Genomic DNA, 23783 nt, shown 5'->3' with positions numbered 1-23783 from the left:
CACCAGTTCAGAGTTAGTTTTGTTCGGTGGTGCTGCACCATCTGCCACTTTCCAAGTGGAGCATCCAGCCAACCACTGCACTGTTGAGCCAACTAATGCACACATGCCTGCTCATGCCCTCAGCTGAGGTAGCATTACAGAGCCTGAGTGTGCTCTGGTGTAGATGGGCAGTATCATTGGAATTACTTGCAATCTTAATACGTCCTTTTTTCAGAGTACTGCTGAAAGCCCAAGGAATCTTAATTTTGTGGAGTGACAACAACCTGTTCTTGGATTTTCTTTCTCTGTAGCAATTCCCACATCTTAAAAGCCATGCCCTGTTAATAAAATGGCTTTTTTTCTCTAACTTGTAGCCCTTGTTTATCGGTTGGAAACATGCGGCGCTAATGCTAGTGGATTAGGTTTTTTTTTTTAATTTAAAATCTTAATACTTTTGAAATAAGTATGACTCATATCGTAAGAGTGAAATTTCAACCGAAGTACTGCAATGATGTAATTTCTTGCCATAATTAGAGGCAATTACTGCAGTGTCTAATATTAGTATCCTTAAATACATGTCCTAAGTAAACAGTATTGCAGAACTTTAAGTGAATTGTGTAAGCTGCTAGGCAAGACTAGGCAATTAACTAGGAATTGTCAGAAAAAAACAACATAAAAAACAGCAGACCTACAAGTCTGTTTCCTTACATGTAGCAGTGACCTAGTCATCTGTGCCCACGGATTAATACATAAGAAGGGGAACTTATACTTGACCTTGCCTCCTTGCCAGTTTGAATGTATCTGAGAAACGAAGAATCAAGTGTGGCTGCAACCTTGTTATGTATTCAGCACCACAAAAGCACGAAAGTAAAACATGGTCACTAATCTGTAAAATATTTTAGGGACCAAGACCATTGAAGCAGAATAACCTTGTAGTAACTTGAAAGGTGGTTAGCTCGTTTATTCCAGAAGCCTGGATTGCACATTGCATTGTGGCTGTTGAGTTGGGGCAAGATGTTTTCTCATGTGAATGCGACAGGCTAGTTGACAATGATGGTGGTAACATGACAGACTAAAAAGTTATTTAAAATATCACTGCATATTTTTTGTACCCATGTTACTATCTTGTAGTGGTCTATCTAAAACACTCCTTGTACTCATCTTAAAATCCCTAAATATGAGAGCTGCTAGTTATGCTCTAAGGCAGGGTGTGATGATCTGCTATCCAGTGTGAGCCTTGAAACAAGTAAGCTTTTCGTTCTTGCTTATTAACCTTAATGAGGCTATTATACTGACTGGTTTTGCTATTTAGAGTCATAGTTAATCACCACTTTTCAAACACAAACTAAATTCAGTAAACAAAATGTTTCTCTTTAAGGACTGGAAGAGAAAATATTTCCTTATATAAAAACAGTAAAGCTGTTCAATTTTTAGCATTTCCTTACTTTAAGTATTCATTTCCTGTTATTTTGTTTGTTTGTTTTTGTTTTTTTTTTTTCAGTAAGCAACCTCAGGTAGTGTGATCAGTGTGTGGAAATGACTGTTTTTACCTGTGTCACCCCATCCAGTGATGTAACAGTTAGGAGCAGTTTTCTGTGGTCTCTCTTTCCTTAAGGGCAGGCAGGCAGGTAAGACGTGGGTACTGAATCTGGCACACTGTTCCTCTGGCCCCTGCAGCCTCACTAGTGCAATGTCATAGTCACTGCTGTCAGGCCTGTACTCTTTGTGCATCACAATCTCTTGGACTCCAATTTCTTCCTCGTATTCCTCCGGTACCAGCGTATGATAATCTCCAACTCGCACGGCATAGTTCCTAGTGTTATTGCCATACCTGAGATTGAGATTAGAAATAACAGGGCTCACTCATGCAAACTTAGATCCTACGCATACCCACAGACTGGATCAGTGCCTTCACTGTTTGCATGTAACAGTATCAACATGTTCTCTTAGAAGAGTAAAACCATTTTCTCTGGTACTTAGGCTGAAGTACAGGCGTTTCCAAAAGAGTACCATACAACTTGTCTTGATTTTTCAGATTAGTTTATGTACCTTTCCATATATTTGCGTAGGCAAGTTTTCTTACAGCCTTCTGCCATGAATGGCATTTACTTCAAAGGTGTGAATATGGTGTGCCTTTTATACTTAGTAAGGGAAATCCAAACTGAACAGTTATTATAAGAAAAGCTTGAGTACTAACACTGTTGTGCCCTAAATAACTACTGCAATGAAAACAGTATTCAAGTTTGATTTGTGGCTTGGTTGTGAAAATTCTTGAGGAAAAAAGCTTTTTAATTCTAGAGACATCAGTAACATGATAAAAACCTCTTTTGTTAAATAATGCTATATTATGAATAATGAAGTGTAGGTGAATTTTAAACACCTGTCCACAAAATCACAGAAGGCCTATTAGTCCTTGATTTTGTATGTCCATATGACCCTGATCCCTTTCATGTTTTAAATTAAATGGTAAATACCCCAGAGATTATTACTGTGGCTGAAATAACAATTCTTTGTCCATGCCTTCGAGATTTTGAATTGTAGGACATATGCAGTCCTCCTCAGGAAAATGCAAACAAGGAAGTAGTGTGGGGTGTATTTATTTTAAATCTGGCTAAGCTAGCCCGAGTGTTTTTGCTTTGACTTCTCTCTTTCCCTGTATCCTTCAGCAGGAAATTCATAATGCATGTGCGGAAAATACAATCTTCAGTCACTTTCCAACCTACTCTTTTTTTTTTTCTTCTTTTTTTCTTTTCCTTTTTTTAACAAAAGTTCAGCAATGTGTTGATCTCTACAGTGTATGAAAGCTTTCCTGGGAAATGGCAGACAAAGCAGCAGTAGTACAGAGTGCTTTGAAATAATATACTCCTGAATATTCTAATTTCAGGCTGCATCCATAGCTACTTGCAGAACTTTCTTTGTCAAATTCTACATGTCTCCTTGTATAAGCAGAATTTCACTTCTAGGCTCGAAAGAAGGCTGCAGGCTATGGCCAAACATTTACTCATCAGAACATGGCCTGTTATGTAGAAGAAACAAAGTTACCTGTCTAGCACGAAAAACCTTCCAGGTCATCCTCAGTAGTATATCCAAATGCTCACTCTTCAGATACTGTATTTTATGGTTAGAAATCAAAATTCTGTAGCAGCTGCAAGTGAAGAGTTGCAACTGATGCAGTCTTGGTAATATTTACAGAAGAGTTTAAGAATGTATTCGTGTTGCCTATGTTATCAGAGGGAGGATGGAAGAAAAATAAATTGTGTATTTATCCAAATACATTGCTTATTTCCTCCTGCAAACATTGCTCAATGTAATTCATATTTCAGTGTGTTTATCTCAAAGACATTTAAGAACAGAAACTCATTTGTGTGTTACACCACTAATATCTTTCTTTTTTGACCGTGGTAGTGCTAGCGTTTTATACTTTATCACTGCATCAGTTTTCATTAGTAATTTCCACTAGTAATCAGGGCATAAATATGACATTGGAAAAAGCAGAAGCACGAATCCTGGTTCTCAACACATCCTAAGTCTAGTTCCTTGAAATTTCTAGGATATAACATTTCTTTGTAAGCTTGAATGTCTTACTGTCTTGCATTAGATCTCACTTTCTCATTTCTAGATTATTTTGTCTGCCTTTTCCACTTTTAAAGGCGGTTTGAATGTGCTATGAAAACTAAACTGACAGAACGGTACCTCATTTTATTGTATGAGATAATTGATGCGTTGGTCCTCTGTAACTTTGGTAACAGAGAAGTATGACTGAGAGCACAGCTCTGTGTCTGTATACCAATATAGAGGTCCATATAGAGACAGGAAGCTGAATGGTTGGGGTGCACAGTATCAAACAGTTTTCTTTCACTTTTACAAAATCTATTTGTAGAACACAAGTAATGCTCAGAATGTAGGAATACGGGGATGCATTATACAGCTGGCTGAGTACTTCTCTGGTGTCACCTCGAGCACAGGGTGAGATTACAACCTCAGCCGATGCATTAGCCAGCTTTGCAGGATCTATTTTCCTTACAGTAAATTAGAAAAGTGGGAACAGAATACACTTTCCTTTTTATTGCAGTAAAATGGCTTTGTATTATTTTCTCTTGAAATATTTTAACATAAGTGCAAACACCCTACTAAAATAGGAAGTGGAAGAGTTACGGGTTTGTTACTGACATCTCGTTCAGTTATATATTTGTGCTCAAATTTCATAACTGTGCAATGACATTCCACTTCTGCAGTAAATGATACAGCAACTGAGCCTGGTGAAATAAGTAAAATTATAGTTTCCTTTGACAAATAGAAATACTAAACACTTCTGTATTTTTTGCTACAGTCCCTGTTTATAACCATTCATCTTAATTGCCAGTGAAAGCTACTTTAAATAGGATTCTGTACCCTATAGTGTATTGCTAGATACTACCTTTGAATGCTTGAGAGTAATATTTTACTGATTTTTGGTATATGCCTGAGTGGAATATTAGATTGGAGTACAAATATACAAGGTCATTAGCATTAAATAGATTTTACCTGACATAATATGCCAAAACCATTTCCAACAGTCACTAAAAATACTGTCTCATAGTTTATAGTTAGCACATTTGGCTCCATGCAGCAAATCACATGTGAGTGCCAGGCAGATCTTTTTTAGTTTCTGAAAGATGTGTGCATGAAGTAAGTACTTGAACATTTATGTTAATCATTGTCTTCAAGAACATACAGGATTTTTTTTAGATATATACTAAATGACAATACTTGGCAGGTGTGTATTGCCAGTGGTTGAATACAAGTTTGGCTCCCAAATAGAGAACAGTAATTTCCCCTGGTATAAATCTCTTTTTTAATGTAATGGATGCCTCTGTATTTTGGCTTATAGGTCTTCTCCATAACATCAAGTACATGTTTATTATATATATTCTGTCCACTACATTTAATGACATTTGAAAGCGAGAAGGGGTTGTGTATTTTTTTTTTAACCTGGTAGAAGTCAAGATTATAACAACATCACTAATGCATCAACTGTTTATAATTTACATGAGAAATGAAAACAGTTCTTTCCTAAACTGATTTAGTAATCAAAAGATTTTGTTTGGTTTGATTCTTTTAAAAAATCATCAACAACAATGAAACAAAAGAAACTAAGCACAAAGGAAAGCTGTTCATGACTAGTAAGAGGGCTTTCCTGTCAGCCATAGTATTTTCCATAGTATAGCTGAGCTCACTTTTTTATTTAAGCAACACTCTGATTTCCTGGATATAGGAAATGGTATACATTTCCTATATCCAGAGCAGGTCATATATTCTTTGATACTTAATGTAAGAGCGGTTACAAGCACAGCAGTAACTAACATATTTTGTCAAACTCATAAAAGTGTTCTAATGAGTTTCTAATGAATTTTCTAATCAGATCTTGATTTGCATGCAGAAACTGTAAATGCCTTCCTGTGACCTCCCTTTTTTCCCTGTGCTTGAAAAGGAACTTGCAGCCATTTTACATGAAGTTTGGTAATTGCAGCTGGAGTGCTTTGATAGTTCCCCAGAAACAACTGTGGAGAATCAGTGAAATCAGTGAAAACAGGCTGTAGTTTTATGGAGTTTGACCATTTCAGCTTAAATGAAATGGTCAAGGAAAGTCACAATTTTCATGAAACATGAAAACAAAAAATATATGCATCTGGCACTAAGGAAAGTAACAGTTTAAGTAAAGTAAGTAAATAAGTAATTATACTTTGTATTATATGCTAAGTGTTTTCACTTAATTAAAAAAAAATCTGGCTCTTCTTCAGTACAGTGCAAAAGGAAAGGCTCAAAGTCCAAAGGATTTGGACAAAACTTAGCCCATTTCCTCAAAGCTGCAATGCAGTTCTTCTATGCTTTTATTTCAGCCCTTACTGCAACATTCCGTAGGAGCTCAATTAAATAATTGTTCTGAAAATTTAAATTTTACACCAACATACTTCGCAAGTTGGTATTCTTATACTATAGTAACTTCACTGGCAGTGATTTCCTGATTTCAAAAATACTGAAAAGACCATATAAAAAACTGAATAGGAGAATCATGCTTTTCCATGAAGATGCTGAAGTTTTGAATATAAATCTCTTGGATGAGAGGACATCTAGAATAATTTTCAATTAATTGGTTTTATTTTTATCTGCTGGCACATAAAGTTGGCTATTTGTTGGTTTTTTAAGCCAAACACTTTACTCTTCTGAACAGTTTCAATGGGCCTGAACCAGAATGTTTTTGGCTATATCCTGAAATTATATATAGTTTGAAAATACACTTTACTGTTAAGGGGAGACCAACCTTTTAAAGCAGTGTGCAGCAGTGAGGACCCAGCAGCTACTAATGAGAGTAGCACCACACAAGAGTCTTCCATCCCCGTGAGATGATTTCAATCGGAGTGCAACCTGCCATGGCCAACCACCCCTACAGAGAGCAGAGACATTGTTTTCAGGATACAGAGATGGAAGAATAATGTAGCTTGTCAGTTACCTTGAATGTAAATTCCACATAGCTTGTTTGACTGACATAGTTTACAAAACGTTATGTGTTGTCTAGCAGTTGAGAATACTTTTATATTCCTTCAGCATTCAGAATTCCATTTAACAATGGTCAGGATTATTTTATGGATTGTTTAGGCACCCAGCATGCTGGTTACTTCCTCCCACTATGAATTTTTTTATTTTTTTCTTCTCAAGTTGTATTTATTTTTCCAAAAATACATTCTGTGAGTTCCTTGCCAAATACTCAAGTCTTACGAGGAGTGGCTGACGGAGCTGGGATTGTTCAGTCTGGAGAAGAGGAGGCTCAGAGGAGACCTCATTGCACTCTATGACTTCCTGAAGGGAGGTTGTGGTGAGGAGGGCTTTGGCCTCTTCTCCCAGGCAACAAACAGGACCTGGGGAAATGGCCGCAAGTTGTATCACAGGAGGTTTAGGTTGGACATGAGGAAGAACTTTTTCTCTCAGAGTGGTCAGGCACTGGAATGGCTGCCCAGGGAGGTGGTGGAGTCGCCGTCCCTGGCAGTGTTCAAGAGGCGTCTGGATGAGGAGCTATGAGATATGGTTTAGTTTGTGGTAGCAATGCTAATGGGAGGGTGGTTGGACTAGATGATCTTGTAGGTCCTTTCAACCTTGTGATTCTATGATTCTATATTCTCCAAGTCAACAAACCAGACATTTGTCAACTGGAGAGGGAAAATAAAGGAATTTCTTGAAAAGCTTATTCCATCCTCCTTTCATGTCTGCATTACGATCTGCTCTGTTGATTCTGAACTGTTTGAACATGGATGTTGTTTACAAAGCAGAGGTCTAAAGCAACTGTAGAAAACACAAGTAATAGATAAGCACCTTTATTCAGGCTGTGATCATTTGTTTTGGATAGTAGATCTGGGATACGTATTTACAGGCCTACCAAGATAGGATAGATTAATTTCAGTATTTCAATAAATTAGTAGAATATTGAATCTGAGAAGAATGAGTGGGGGGAAAGAGGGAGATTCATCTGTAAGCAACATCGACATCAAAGAAAAAGCAACTAGTAGGCCTAGATATTTTCTGACTGTTGCCAGCTTGAAAAGTATGGTGGAGTACAACAGCTGCCCAGGATCATCCAGGCCAGCATACTACCTTAGAGTTGCCAGTGGCAAATGATTTAAAGGTGGAAAAATTTACTAACTTTGGATTTTCTGGTATATATGTAAGTATCCAGTTTCTTTTTGAGCCTTCTTTTGACAATGGATCTTTTTCTGATATTGTCCATATATTCCTTTTCTTGATTAGGAAGCGTTTCTAAGTGCACCATTAGGTTTCTGTCACCTCATCTGATGTGCCTGTGCTTAATTATTATGAGACCAGATTTTCTTGTTCAGACTTAACTGTGCTATCCACTACTTGCCATCTTTTCATTTCATTCAGTGTCCTTTAGGAGTATATTCTGAGAGAAAAATTCTCAATCTCCATTTTCTATACAGTGCACTATTTATTATACTAATTTATACTAATTTTTCTCTATTTGAGGTAGGTTATCCTAATTTGCTCTGACTGCATTTCAATCTCTTTTCTGTGTTTCTTCATTTTACTGTTCTTTGAACCCTCTCCACTTACACAGTATATTTTTTGAAACAGATTAACTGGTACTTTGACATAGGTTCCAGAAAAACATGTAAAGAAGGCGGGTCGGGCCATAGCTGGGCTGCCTGGCGCCCGAACGCCAGGGGATGTCGGCGCTCCTTTGCCGACCAGCAGTGATGGGAGTCAGACCTGATGATTCTCGTGGTCCCTTCCAGCTTGGGATATTCTATGATATGTGCTTGTGATTACTCACAACTGTTCAGAAAATAAAGCCTACACTTCCTATCGTGGCATTTAATAGTAGCAGTATGTTGCTAATTTATTTGTGTTAATTAAATGCAATCAAAATGTATTAACAAAACATCTGGTTTTATAGCTGCGTCATCATCAGAAAGTTGTATTTTGTGAAGGAATATTAGGTGCTGGCAGTGATCTTTCAGGATAGGTAGCATTTAAATCCTTGTACCATATTCATAGCTCTTTTCATCCTTTGAAAATAAGTGAAGTGGCTGTTTTGAAAGTGACAAATCCGATCCAGGACTAAACTGATGGGCATCTGCTGATTTTCAACTAATGGATGTTTTTTAATTTCCCACCAAATCTGCTTTTACCTGATGATAAACAAAAACAAACAAAATCAACAAAAAAGCATAGGCTAGGCAAACAGTTCATGGTAAAGAGATCTTGCCTACAGCAGGGGGGTTGAAAGTAGATGATGATTGAGGTCCTTTTCAACCCAGGCCATTCTATGATTCTGTGATTCTACGAAATACATGTGTTAGACACTTATGCTGAAAATGACATTTCTTTATCAAATATTTACCGTAAAGAATTTTTTCCACCAATTATTCGCTTTTGTCGACGATGTAGTAATCTCAATCCACAAACAGAAGCAAGAGAATCTAAGCCAGAAAGGGAGACACAGACAACATTAAACTCAAAAAGTATCTATTCTGTGATGGCAGTTAACTAAAAACTAGGAAGGCTAAGGTTATTCTGTTTCATGGTAGTTTTTAACAAACTTTTTATTCTGGGAAAATGCACTGAATTATTTATTGCTGAGTATTTTTATTTTCATTCTTATTTTTGATATGCTAACAGAGCAATTTACACAGTTGTGTTCTGTTTTTCAACTGTACACTTGGGGTTATTCCTAGAATTTTCTTTAAGGTTCTTCGTTACTTGGTGTAAGTGAAAGCAGAACTTGTCAGACCACATAGGTTTCAAACCTCAGCTGAAGATACATTATACCTTGAGAAGTTGTGAGTATATCGTTTGGCATTTTCATATTCCTTGTACAAGCACGGCTACTGTGAACTATGGTAGACAAGGTACTCTGAATCACTTGAATAGTCTTCATGATAGGTTTGCAGAGCTAGCACAGCAGTAAGGTGAAACAGTGAAGGCATATAATTTCCACCATTTTTGTTTCTATTAATTCATTTTGTATAACTGTTTCCTCCGTAAGGTGCTGGGTTCCATCTCTTTCTACTATGACAGTTCCCCACCTGAACATGTTTCTCTACTGCTGAAAACTGGACTTTACCTTTGTTGCTATTCCCAGGGACCTTCTTGCCTAAGTGGTCACAGATGACGCCTGCATCCTCGCTGTGACGGCAGTTGTGTGTTCCAATGTCCTGCTTAATGCAGTCTGCCAAGGATCTCTCACTTCCAGTACATTTTACATTATCCACATGGATTGGGCCTTTGCCCTCCCCAAAATATGCCATTGTCCTTGCTCTCGCTGGACCTCTGGAAACAAAACACTTTTTTTTTTTTAATCAAAACTTTTGAGGTACTGTTCTACATTTACTCAGCTGAAATAGAGAGTTAGCATAGGGAAGATGTCGAGGTTTTATTCCAAGTCCTGTCACTGATTTACTAGATGATAAATTTTCTTCTCATTGCCTCTGTTATACTAGAAAGCAGAAAAAAAATAAGTGTAACAAAATTGCTACAATTCATTAATGTTTTAAAAGTGCTCTTATGCCACTAGTTAGAATGCAGTGTGCCAAATATTTTACATTGTAAAGGCATTGCAAATATCTACAATAAAGCAAGATATATAAAAGCTGCTTTCTGATAATCTTTTTAATCCATATATTAAACAGCATCTGTGAATGCTAAAAATATATATTTTTTTTAATGGTCTGATTCCCTCAGTAAGATGGACTAGTTAACTAAGAAAGTATCTTTGCAGGGTATAGGAGTTACGATTTACACGTCAGTTTATGTTAAAAGTTATTACATATTTCATTTTCCTGAGTAGAAGTCAAGTCATTTTTTTAAGTGTGTTCCTGTAGTTGGAGGGAGGAAGGGAAAGAAGGAGGGAGGGAGGCAGAAAGGAAGGAAAGGAGGGAGGGAGAGGGAAGGAGGGAGAAGAAGGGAGAAAGGAAAAGGAAAGGAAGGAAAGGGTTGGATCCTTTGAGGCCATACAAACCAAGTAAGGTTGGTTAATTTCTTTCTACAAAAGTTCACTGTATCTCACTCACATTGGACATATGCAGATAGACAAGGATGTAACAACTTCTTTTTTTTTTTTTTTTTTTTCGATTATTCTACAAAAGTAGCAATTAATTAACAGCTGAATAAGTGTGAAAAGCTTACTTGTGACTGGGAAGTATGCAATTACAGGCAAAGAAAGGAAGAAGGGAACTGCAGAAACGTGAATATTTTCTGCATTGCAAGAAACATGGATTGACTGTATGCAATCTTTTCACAAAGCACAGTTGACTGACTTTTGTCCCAAATGCCTCATAAAGAGGCAGAAAAGCCCCAGCTGCTTCACCAACTTTTTGTGACTGTATCTGTAGTTAATGCAGGTAAGTTGATACACTGAGATGCTATAGAGACTACTTGGTATTTCTTAAGTTTGTACTAACCAATAATTTCTGCTCTTATTCTCAAGCATAGTTTCTTCCCTAGAATGTCTAAGAATTTAAAATGTCAATATTTTGGGAAGGTTCAGCCTAATCATCATAAGTACTTGGTACTTGCAGTTTAACCTGGCAGTTCAGCACCATGCAGCCATTCACTCCAAATTCCCACAGTAGGATGGGAGGCAGAATCAAAAGAAGGTAAAACAAGCTGTCATGGCAGTGTGAGAAGCTAAAATGCCCTTGACTTAGTGTAAGCACTGCTCAGCAACAACTAAAATGTCTGTGTGCTGTCAGCATTGTTTCTTCTCCTGAATCCAAAACATGGCATCCTTCCAACCACTATGAAGAAAATTAACTCTATCCCAGCCAAAACCAAGAAAGTAGCACTTTAATACACATGCTTCAAGGCACTTTACAAATAATTCTATGCTTGTATAAGGATAAATATCAAATACTTAAATGTCAGCCTAAGACATTTGATTGTGGTTTGAAGTTCTGATCTTTACAGATTGTATATAGTGCCGTGTAGCTTCAGCAATGACTGCAATCTGCTGTATGAATGACCTTTTCTGAATAATCAACCTTTTATCCAAATGAACGAGTGAACAAGCAGTTCAAAAATGAACAAACAGAAAGAATGAACTATGAACTGTGCATGTGTTTATTTCATTTGGTGACTTCTGTGATAGATGTTTAGTTTTAAGTATTTAGAATACGCTTCATAATATCTTGACAGCAGTTTTGTTGCATATGTTCTGAGAGTAAGAAAGAACTACCAGTGGGAAACAACCCAGCTGTCTGCAGAGAATTGGGCAGTTTGCTTTAGGTGCGTCTGAATTAAAAGATTATGTATCAGTTAAGAGCTTTACTGATATACTGTTGTGATTTCATATGCTGAATTCCAAATAATAGGACAATGCCTCTGTGTATACAGAAGGAAAACTGCATGTACAATGAAATGCCAGAAGAGAGAGTTTAATGATGAAGGTGTATTAGGCAAGAAAATAGTTATTTCTACATCTCCATTTTTATATCTTTTTTCATACCTGCATTGTTGAGGAAGATATGTGCAAAATGCCATAAAGAGTTGATATGATTCTATGAGTTATGTACTTTCATCAGCTAGGGATGCTTTGTTGGGGAGAAATTTTGATGAGTCATACCACTTACAAAGTTTCTTCACTCTGGAAATGTGGCTGAATCAAACTCAATTGCCTATATTCATATAATTCATAACATAGAACATGTCATAATTCACGCTTCCTCCTTTTTTGAACTTGCGCATAGAAAGCCTTGCCTGTTTGGATTTCTTTACCACATACTGAAGGGCATAGGATTTCTAAGTAGGAAATGTTACTTAGAATTCATGAATTATAGAAAACCAGGAAAGGGAAGCATGCAAACAAAGCAATCCAGCTAACAGAGATGATACCACAAGGTCAACTGTCCTTAGACATTTTTTAATTTCCCAGGCCACTGTGTATTTACCAGTTAATCCAAAGCCTTAACTGACTTTGAAACCAGTATAGGTCAATCTTTGCCTAATAAGTTTAGTATGATTTAACTTGTAAATCACAAGCAATGCGTCTCTTGGTCCAGATATTTTCTTTTTGTGAAGGATACTCTAATGACAAATAAAATGTTGGATGAAAAATGTTTTACTCCCTCAGACTCATGGGTAGCTGATCTGTCCATGTACAGTATTAAAAAATGCTGCGACAGCACATGCACATATTGCAAAATCTTGGCTGGTTTAGGTATTTCTGTGTCAAAATACCAAGTTTCTGCCCTAGGGCATGGCACTAAAATTGCTCAGGATATTGAAAACTACTTCATTGTAAATCACCACGTTATACTTAGGCTAAGCTGAATTATTACCACTGTTAATAATGCTGCTAATTAAGAAATCTAGTTGATTAATTCAGAGAACAAACTTCCCTAGAATACTTATTTTTCTGTAGTAGACAATTTTTGGAGCACTAAGGCAGGATATTTATTTATTTGGGGTGGAGTGTGAATGGGAAAGTATGTTCTTATAAACTTGATGTAAATGAAGAAGGTTCGGTTTTATTGGCACAGTTACTTATAAAAATGCAAAGGATTCTAAAACCTTATTTTTCTCTTTGCTCACTCTATTAAAATACTCCTTTGTATGCTAAACTGATCTCCTACTAGAAAGTACTTTAGAAAAGGTGCGTATTCTCTTAGCATTTAACCTGCTACAAATATTACTTATATTAGGCTGCTATTCTTTTCATGTTTCCAAGAATTTTTTTTTTTCTGATGTTCTTTATATTGTGTTTTTCTAATATTAATCCTGTTTGACAAACTAGCTTAATGAGGCATCTTTAAAACTGGCATTGCTTTGAACATAGTGATTTTGCCAACTCAGAGTTTCTCCTGCTTCATCCTCATAAATGAACACTAATAAGTAGCTAAGAATTTTCCAAAGCAGGATTTCATAAAATAAATGTACAGCTGGCCTCTGATATGCAGGAAAAACTTAGTCCCATATTTGCAATCTTTACTCTTTGTTTATGTAAGTCTTCTATTCTAAGACAGTCTTTTCTCCCATTTATAATAATAAATTTGTGTTTTTCTTTTTTCTCAAGGAATGTGATGCAAGGCTAAGTATGTTCAAGATTCCCCAAACTTGGGAATTAAACACAGCATTATAAAGGGAGTTGAATTATAATGTTTAGTTCTGTGATCAGTCTTAATGAAAACCGATGTTAACATCAGCATTAGGCACTTTGTGAGTTCCTCCTGGGAAAAAATCGTAATGTAAACAAGCAACATTAATCAACTCCTAGCTCAGACAGTGAACCTAGAAGCCCAAATTGTGCTTAGAAACAGTCAAGTCATCACTGAATGTAATTTGAATTTTAATGAAGAGCTTTGTTCATGAACTCCCAGGCCCAGAAGCAATTCCAGCTCATCATTGCACGTAATAGTGTAGTCACTATTGTGAAATGCAACTGTCTAAAGACAGGGCTGCCAAGATCCATTTCCAACAAGATTTACCAATTTGTGGAACCTAATTTTATGTTTCAAAAATGTGTTTCTCCTAAGCCCTTCAGGAAATGTATTCTGTTGTATCCTATAATCTTAAGGCCTTGGTCTCTTACATGACAGAAATTCAGAATTTAGACTACTATCTGTCTTTGGGAAGGCTTGAAAGGAGAAGGTAGGGATAAATGATTGAGTCTGATAACTTGTGGGAGAAATATACAGCCAGAGAGGCTGAGGATAGAGCAGACTAAATGAATGATTTGGTAGGAGATAATACACGTCAGGTTTCATTGTTTGGAAGATGCAGTCTCCTAGTAGTTATAGCATAAATATGTTGTGGTTTTTGTTTTGTTTGTTTTTTTTTTTCCTTAAGAATACCAAACACACAACTTTTAAAAGGCACGTTATGTGAAGAGGCATAAATTGATAATATTCAGTTGCACAAACTTCATTAGAAAAAGCTTGGTTCATATTTCCTAAGTTCAGATTCCTTTACAGATGCACTCAGAGAAAATGTTTCACCAGTGTTCTGGAAATCTTTCCGCTCATATTAGTCCTGCTACTTATATGTTTGTCCTTCAGCTGTTATCTTTACTGCTCTTAGGTATCCTTGTGGATCCCTTCCAACCTGAGATAACTGTGATAAATATGATTCATAAAAAAAAATGTTCATTGAGTGTTGTGACTTAGAGTGGCATCCTATCTTTTGAGTTGGTTTTAATTAGAGGGGGTTTTGTCCCATCAGATCTATTCATATATTAAATGAAGCTATTCAGATTATCGTAGGATGAAGTCAATCATTTGTATAACAATTTTATCAAATTTCTAAGCTACATCAAGTTTACACAGATCAGGAAATGCAGGAAAAATGCCATGGAATGGGGAAATGAGTAGCTGGTGCACCTAAATCTTAATAAATGCTGAAATCATATCCACATGTGGTGACAGTGGACAGAGACCTGTTGTTATGCTTCAGTAAAATAAATAAATAGCTGTTATATTGGAAAGTATTGATTTAGAAGTCATCATTAAAGCTCACAAATGATAAAATATTTGCAACATGCAAAATTATAGCTTTCAATGTGAACATATGTAGAGCTCTTTGAAACAATGCAAACATTATCCATGAGAATTTAGCTAAATTCCAGACAGCTTCAGAAAATTGTCATAAGCCACATCTAGGTTCTGCATACTTTCATTTTATTCATTAAAGTAATGAAAAAGGCATTTTAATTTCCTCTGTGCTTTTGGTTGTTTTTTTGTTTGTTTGTTTTGATTACATTTACTGTTACAGCATATCACTAAAGCACTGGTCAGGTACCTTCGGTTTTGATTTGCTGATTAAAGGTGATGCAGTATGAAAACTTCTGTAAGAACAAAAATTGTCTCTTAGGTATGGTAAAATACAAAACTGACATAAAAGCAGAAGTGGAAGAGAGAATCTGCATAGTTCACACAATATGTAACCCTCCATGTTGATCTAGATGTTGATATTAGTTCCCTTCATTTCTCCAAACTAGAAATTTCATTCTTTTTAAAAGTGTTTAGGAATCTGAAAACTGAAGATGAAAGAAGTAAAGTAAGTGCAATTTGAGTGGGAAGGAGCACAGTGTAGAAACACTGAACAAAATTTTGTTACATTAGTGCAACCAAGGGATAAAAAAATGAATTGTATGTAATGTGTTTGTATCCTACAGAAATGTAGCACCATAAGTAACAAATAAAAATATTATTTATTCAACAGCTTAAGTAACTTGACTTGTGATAAAATTATTTTCATAACTGGCATTAAGTTGCATTTTAGTTGCCCATCACTGATATGCCTTTGAGCCTCAAGATTCATTTTTTCAGTTTTGCTAGTTAGTGAAAATTTTAAGACATAGTCTATTTTGTTATGCTAATGGTATAAATAAGCTTTTCTATAATTATGCCAAACAGACAAATTTTAAAAGAGATCTGTTATGCAAGCAGGCACAATTTGGTGATATTATTTGCACAACGTTGTTAGATATAGCAAATCTATAAGTCGAGGAACAGCTCAAAAGATTTTCTTACTTGTAGCCAAGCTGTCGACAAACTACAGCTGCATCCTTATCAGACCATCCATCATCACAAATTGTGCCCCACTGACCATTGAAAAAAATCTCTACACGTCCTTCCTTCTTACTCTCACCATCCATCAGCCTGATGGGAGGACCTGGGAATAAATTACAGCTGTTAACCCATAACAACAGAAACAAGAATGAGTACTTTTAAGTTATTTCCATCACAATAAGTACACAGAGTCAACTGATGTTCAGTAAGCCTTATGTCAGCCGTTAGTCATTTACTTTTCCCTGGCTGACAGAAGGAAGCAGTCAGTACAAATTACAAAATAATGTGAATTATTGTAATCTCTGTGCTTTGAACTTTACAGTGCATAGGGCATAACGCATAACTTCACCACAGTAGTCACGGAACAATTTTACTCCTAACGGCAAAGTCACCTGAGGTATCTTTCATCTGCTAGGCATTCATGGGATACATTTCCCTTGCAGAATCTTTGTGGATGAATTCAACTATACCGTAGTTCATAAATCCATTCTCAAACTGGTTGCTGCCACACATCTTACCACAATCTCAGCAAAAAAAAGTACAGCACTGTGTTGCACTTCAGTTACTACTTACTTGTTACATGTGCTCTGTAGCATGATTTTTATGACAGCATAATGATCTACAGCATGTTATTACAGAGTACAGTGTGATTATTTTTCTAGCATTTTAAACTGATTGCTTATTCAGATATGCTTATAATACGAATTCTCACTTGTGGATTAGTCAGACTTAATTGACTGTGGGTTGTTCAGTTCTTGGCCTGCAGTTAAGTTTTGAATCATTAAGCAAAGTACGTATTTGATTCTCCTTTCCATTAAGACTACTTTATAGCATGCTGGCAATGCAAGAATCCTTAAAAGAGTTACAAATTCCTTTGATGTCTCTTTGTACTCTTTAAGTGAAGGAATCACATTCTGAATCTTCTTCTGTGTCACACTTTATAATCTTTGAGATTCTAATTAGACTTCCTTGTTTTGAAAATTGGGAAACCTGTTCCACATTCTTTTAACCTGTTCCCACTCTTGTCTAACCCTGTAAGGATGAAAAAAATAATAATCTTTCTCTTAAGTAAGAGTATTTTGATACATCATTTTTTGAAATTTGATTCTGATTAATTTAAGGTATAAATAACTTTTGCATACCAAACCTTACTCTGGTGCAGAGCTAGTTAAATCTGACTTAATTTGCTGACTGAATGCAGGAAGATTATAAAATAAAATTAAAGTAGTTTTGCTTCAAATGTAATTTAAAGCATATTGTTCATATTGGCGTTCATACTACCTGAACAGTTACAAGTATATGCTTCACCAACTTTCTGTTCAGTTACATACAATATCCTATACATCAGGATATTATTTACTAAACAGATGTTGTCATTTTCATGGCGTATTGTATTTTGAGCACCCCTTAATGTCTGTATTTTATATAATCTACCCAAATTATATAATTACCCATGTTTTTCAACCGATTTCATCCTTAGAGGAAGAAAAAATGCTTTTATGCAAGTGCTAGAAAGTGTGGGGAACGATAGAGTCCTTGTCTCTTGTCCAGTCAGGAAGAGTTAGATACTCCCTCTTCATGACAAGTAAGTTATTCTAGAAGAATATGATTTAGGTGTATATTACATGACCCAGCTGGAGACATGAGATATTCGTGATACATTATATCTGATTTGCTGTTATCTCATCTGCTTGTATTTTAGCATAGATATATTTATGAGCACAAAACTAATATGATTGTCTGGTAATGGGAGACGTGAGAATGCTACCATATGGATGCATTTAACTGAACTGGACCTCCTTCAGCTAAGACTGTATTTTATAGAAACTTAAGCAAAGCAGCACAGATGGTTTGCATCTGTAAAGACAGCCGTGATAATCTGAATTCCTGTTATTTTTGGTCAGGGAAATCTTTTGTACAAAATATGATACATCATCATTATCAAATACATAACGGAACTGCAATATAAAACATTCATTGGATTCTTACGGGTCAAAAGGCTGTAAAGGAAAAGATCAGGAAAAAAAAAAAAAAAAAGGAAAGAAAAGAAAAGAAAAGAAAAGAAAAGTGCATGTGGAAGTGCTGACTGTTGTAAGAACAGGTAGCAATGTTGTGCAGTAAATCCATGCCTTAATTTGCAAAATATGCCTTCAGTCAATAATTTCCAAGGAACTTCAAGAAATCAGGCATACAAGTCCATTAGATTTCAGTAGAAGCAGTGAATCTCATTCCACTAGTTTCCTAGTTAATTCTAACTCCAAAATCAACTAGAATATACTTAGTTAAATTTCAAAGAATATTGGCAACAACTTTGTCAAAGTTTACATACTGACAAGTTACAAAATCTGTATGCATCAAATTAAAAAAAAAAAACGAAGAAAGAGAAGCTGATTGTCAGAATAGATGAGTAACCCAATTGTTCTAGCCTTTTATTTTACATGTCTGATAGCTGTAATTCTTGTTTAATTATATGTGGATTTAGAAATCTTTGGAATTCTTGTGTATGTATTTTGATCCGTAATACCTCTATGTAATTAGTTACTTCTGATTTCTTATCTGTCTTTTCATTCTTTCTTCATACAACATAGTCAGCTTTTTAACGTGGTGTTTGGATCTTTGATCTGTTTAGTATCATTCTGTCTATATTAGAAACTGGGAGCTACTTCCCCTGGCACAATCCAAATGACAGACTGAAGTAATACAGAAAGATTTTCATACTTCTCACCATTTCTTCTCATTCTCTCTGAACTTACGTTCTTTCTCTCTATGTCTTTTCTCAGACTGCCTGAACATAAGGCTATAGAGGAATATAATATTGATTTATATTTTTCAATGCACAGGTTCTCTCCAATTTCCTATAACATGGGGCAGTTCCTTAGAACTTGGAGAGTGCTGAGTGCAAAGCAGTATACCACTAGAAAGGGTGAATTAGATGTAAAATCCGATGAAGAAAAAGATTTAGAGAACATTATCTCTGGAATCTGCATTTACTAATTTAGAAATTCATGCTGATTGTTACTGTTCTGGCTGTTTATGTTCCTTTAAACAAAGCCTGATTACTTAACGATCTTCAAGAGAAAAGTGAACTTTTTCCCTTCCTCATCTGTCTTTGCATACACCTGCTAAACAGTAAGATTTTGAGCACCCTTAAGTTCACTGTACTTCTTTGGAATACGTGCCTATAGCAATGCTCACATTGTGATGTTACCAAAGGTACACCTTACCAAGCGAGAGTTTATGGCTGTTGTTATCTGGATGGCAAATGAGTCTAACATCCTCCTGATGGCTGCAGTCATGCTTTCCCCACTCTCTCCTTGAGCACTGCAGAAGGTCTGTTTCCTTCCCAGAGCAGCTGACATCATCCAACCAGATGGGACCAGAGTTTCCTTCTGAGGAGCTCTCAGGAGCACTTTTTCCATACCTATACAACAAATAGGTGTATGTTTTGGTCAGAGGGCATGTAATACTTCAGCACTAGAAAGGAAATAAGTGATCTGTTGACAAATAAAGATTTCTCAAGATCAACAATGGAGAGTAATAACCATGATTGAGCAGGTTTGGTTAGCATTAAGATGAATGAGAACACTACATATTTCTTCTCTGGTAACCTGTATTTTTGAAGAATTACTGTTACATTAATGCAGACTTTGGGATATATTACCTTTGATTAAGGCCTCAAACATACATCTGTCTCACTCACTTTGGTACTTAAATCATGTTCTTAATATCATAAATATGTGAATGTTTGGACTTTTTTGAATGTGAAGGCAAGATAACAATTATGTAGTGAGAGTGTATTTTTTTAAACACAGTATGAAATGACTGCTTTCTGAAATATGTTAGTCAATACTTAACAGTGTCTCAGGACTGTGGGAGGTTTTTGAGCTAGGTCCAGAAGGATTTATACACTGAAAGTCTATCTGATTTTTACTGACTGTTTCATGAGCAAAGATTTTGAATAATCAAACTTTCATAGGCAAACTAGAATACAGTAAGTCATTTTTTCTCTATAGGTTGGTTAGCCAAAAAACACGAGTGGAAGGAACTCAGTGAATGAAGACTGCTGAATTACAGACTGAGTTGAATCTTTTTGCTCTAACTAAATTGAGGCCATAAATATGTAATGGAGACTGAGGGAAGCAGATTTTAATGCATTTTAACTCAGTAGTTTCTGTGAAGCACTCAGCTAATATTAAAAAAAAAAAAAAAAGAGACTCTTGAAGAATATAGGATTCACGTAAATATCTACCATCATCATCAAGTCAAAGAGTCAGATATCTGATATCAAGTAATCTTACTTAAATCCAAGCTGCCGGCAAGCCACCTGTGTATTCAGCTCTGTCCACCCATCATCGCAGATTGTGCCCCACTGCCCAGAATAATAGACCTCCAGGCGCCCCTCATGACTGCCTTTCCCACTTGTTAGCCTTAATGCACCATCTGTGTCATTAACAAGCAAGGAAAAACAAAAATAAGAATCAGTTTTTCTGAGGTCCAGTTACTGTTCTGAAATAAAATGAGTATCACTACACTTACTGCAGCTCATTACAATATTAAACTACTGTATCTGTGCTGTTCACTAGATGCCATTCAATGAAAAGATGTGTAAGATGCCGTGATGCACCCAGGTTGTTGTAAAGTGCTGAGTAACACAGCCGATTCAGTGCAAGATTTTGATCTCCGAGTCCTCATTACATGCCAAGTTCACAGAAATAGGCTCTAATTATGTGGTTTCATTGTTTATACATACAACTTATCTTTTTTATATATTGTTATTTCTCATTGCTTTTATGCTGATAGAAACAACACACAGTTAAAGCATGCACTGCACAGTAAGTAGCAGTTACAGTGTTGCAAAGTAACCAAGGCTTAGTGTTAAATAATGAGATTTTCTATACCTGTAAAATTTCCACAGGCAACAGCCAACTCGTTTTGATACTGCTACAATGTATTATTACTGTGAGGTTTTATGCATCTGCAAACTTTAAAAACTCTCTTTCCAGTGCTGTCAATTCTGCATTTGTCACTGTTTTTCTTGTGTGTTTATTGGTAATTGAACTACCTGTGAGAGGTGTACAGGAAACACCAGCATCTTCTTTGTGGTCGCAGTTGTGTTCCCTCCAGGAGCTTTTTGGACACTGTTCTATAGATAGCTCATTTCCTGTACACTGCACTTCATCCAGCAGCACAGGGCCTGAGCCTTCTCCAAAGTAAGCCTGGCTCCATGCCTTGGCAGCACCCCTGTCAAAAGATAGCAAATGCTGTAAAGCAAGTACATGCAAGCTAGGGTCTTGGAGGCAATGGAAATAACTAAAATGTTACATATCTGGCTTCTAAAATAGTAAATGGGACTTCCTGAAAATGTACTGCAGGGGTAACTGACTGCAGCCTGTGTTACATCTGCACTACAGTGTGCTTCTACAGCCAACTTCATTATGAGCTGAAGTTCTGCACCAGCTGAACTTGAACATACCACTGCAACATTTCCACAGTTCCAATATGATTATGAAATCAAATCCTATTGTTTCATTTTTACTTCATTTTCCTTTTCTGTCTTTTCATTTTTAAGAACTCCATTCCTAGAAGGGATTATAGCTTTACAAATGGCTATGAGGGTTCTAATTGTAATTTTCATTTAATGTGTATACATGGTAATCCTATTTCTTTGGTGACTTACTTTGCTGGCCTCAGAAGCACATTAAACAAATCTCAAATACTTAGATGACGCAGATAAACTCAATTGTTCTACACACTGTAATTTAAAAAACATGGTTAAGATTTCAAGTGACTTGACAATGGCATGAAATTTATCGTAGAAATAAAAACAAAAGGCAGACCAATGACTGTCCTTGTGTTTGTTGTTTATGTCAGCGCAGGGAATTCTGAACACAAAAACCTACATGAATTGAAGACAGTCCATTATTTCAGCATTACAGAAATTATACAGTGTTCAACAGTTGTTGAGCTGTCACGATTTTTCCTTTTCTGTTTGGAAAGGCACTGTGTCTTTCATATATGTTTTGAAACACATGGATTGTTTTCCTTTCACTGGATGGTTTCTCTGTACATATAACCAGTTTAGTTTTTGTAGGAGTGTTTCCAGTATCTGTCTTCTTTTTCAAGTAGGCTACAATGAATTACCTTTCTAAAGGACTAGTTTAAGGTACAGTTTGGTCATGGGACTATAAAGTAATAGTTACAAAAAATATGTTTTCTGCAACCAGCCATATATTGTTACATAGCACCTAGCAGGAAAGGCATATTCAGTTTCTACTGAAAATGTGTCAGATCTTGGCTGTTTTGTTTCAGAATGTAGTCATTCAAACTCTTTAGAGGCTTTTACAGTAGAGTGTTAGAATTCTCCATTGCTGTCATTTTTTTAAATGGAAGTTGTGTTAATTCATGTTTTTAAGGCGGCACTTTATTGATCCATATATAGATTTAGATAGGCATGGGTTTCATTTCTATTGCTTTGTATAAGTCTATTCCATCTCTTTTATTTCTTGTTTAAAGGAAGATAGTACTAAATTTACAATAATGCAAATTCTTGATTAACAGTAACAAGGGTGTGAGAAAAACAGCAACAATAATAGGCTCTAAAAAGTTAAATTAGGACCAGGAAAAAAGTTCTGTATAAAAAAAGGAAGTGAGTACTCCTGGTGGATGCTGTGTAGATTATTAGTTCCCAGTAAATAAAACCACACATGGGAAAGGAACATTGAATACTACGATTTGCATTCATACATATTTAAAATACATTTGTTTCTACCGTTGTTAAGCTAAAGTGCTTGGTCAGTTTTGAAAAAAATTGAACTTTCAGGCTGTTTCTCTGATGATCAGATGCCTTCTTCAAATGGTTGAGTATGTGGAAAATATCAACAAACAAGTCATATTTACTCAGTAGGGAGAAGAGTTGTAATCTGCAATCACATCAGAGAAACAGTGGAGGAAAACAGAAATGTCCTCAAGCACCCAACAAGTGACATTTTAGCAAAACACATTTGGCTTTCTTCCAGGGGTTTATCAGGGCACATCAGTAAATTCAGTCTGAAGTTAGCATTTTTTATGTGTGTGTGCATATATGTGTGAGAAAGATTTTTAATGGGACATATTCTTTAGAAAGACCTTCCTAATTCTAAATAATGTGTTAACATAGATCTTGCTCAGTTTCTTTTTCCTCCAGAAATGCTAAGATGAATTTCAGTAGATTTCGTAGATCCCTGAGCTTTGCTAAGTCTTCCTAATTGCCCTTACCATTCTTTGTTTTAGTTTGTTAACTAGCCATGCCTTTCTATATGTAGCATTTATTCACTAAAGACTTGTACTTTGCAGTGCAGGTAATGGGAATAAGAGCCAAGACCTCCATCTCTTACATTTCACAGATAGCCGCTTTTCTAACTAGTAAATGTGTGTAACTATATAGTAAACTAGGAAAATAACATGTACTGGATACACTAAGAGTAATATTTATTTGAAATCTAGCTATCCAATCTAGCACATCTCAATCTTTCAATGTATCAAGATACGGCCTGTGAGTTCTCAGTGCTTCTGAATATTTGTAGAATTGAGTAAGAACTGAAGAAACTTCTTTCAGGATACTTGTTTTAATCAGTAATGCCTTATATATATTACAGGCTTGTAACAGAAAGCCATGTTTACCAGTAGTTTTTAAGATGATAGTACTTGGGAACATTTACATGTATATGATGTTATCTTCATTTAACTTGAGTATCAGCATTTCAGTGTTTG

At 36.0% G+C, this 23783-nt stretch overlaps 1 protein-coding gene across 1 annotated transcript in view; it reads right to left on the bottom strand.

Annotated features, from left to right (window-relative positions):
* Nucleotides 1–23783, bottom strand: part of PRSS12 (serine protease 12) — a gene marked incomplete at its 3' end in the record, with an annotated part of 40140 nt that overhangs the window by 703 nt on the left and 15654 nt on the right. Inside the window, exons 5-12 of the mRNA XM_079534917.1 lie at nt 21097–21275; nt 20333–20474; nt 19259–19455; nt 15996–16137; nt 9596–9801; nt 8873–8951; nt 6281–6403; nt 1530–1810 (exon numbers count right to left, since the gene is read on the bottom strand). Coding sequence (XP_079391043.1) covers nt 1530–1810; nt 6281–6403; nt 8873–8951; nt 9596–9801; nt 15996–16137; nt 19259–19455; nt 20333–20474; nt 21097–21275 — 1349 coding nt within the window. The remainder of the gene's footprint in view (nt 1–1529; nt 1811–6280; nt 6404–8872; nt 8952–9595; nt 9802–15995; nt 16138–19258; nt 19456–20332; nt 20475–21096; nt 21276–23783) is intronic.

This window comes from Tetrao urogallus, assembly GCF_951394365.1.
Source record: "Tetrao urogallus genome assembly, chromosome: 4".
Lineage (NCBI taxonomy): Eukaryota > Metazoa > Chordata > Aves > Galliformes > Phasianidae > Tetrao > Tetrao urogallus.
The sequence above is the reverse complement of the archived record's forward strand: the minus strand, read 5'-3'. Positions and strand labels throughout refer to the sequence as shown.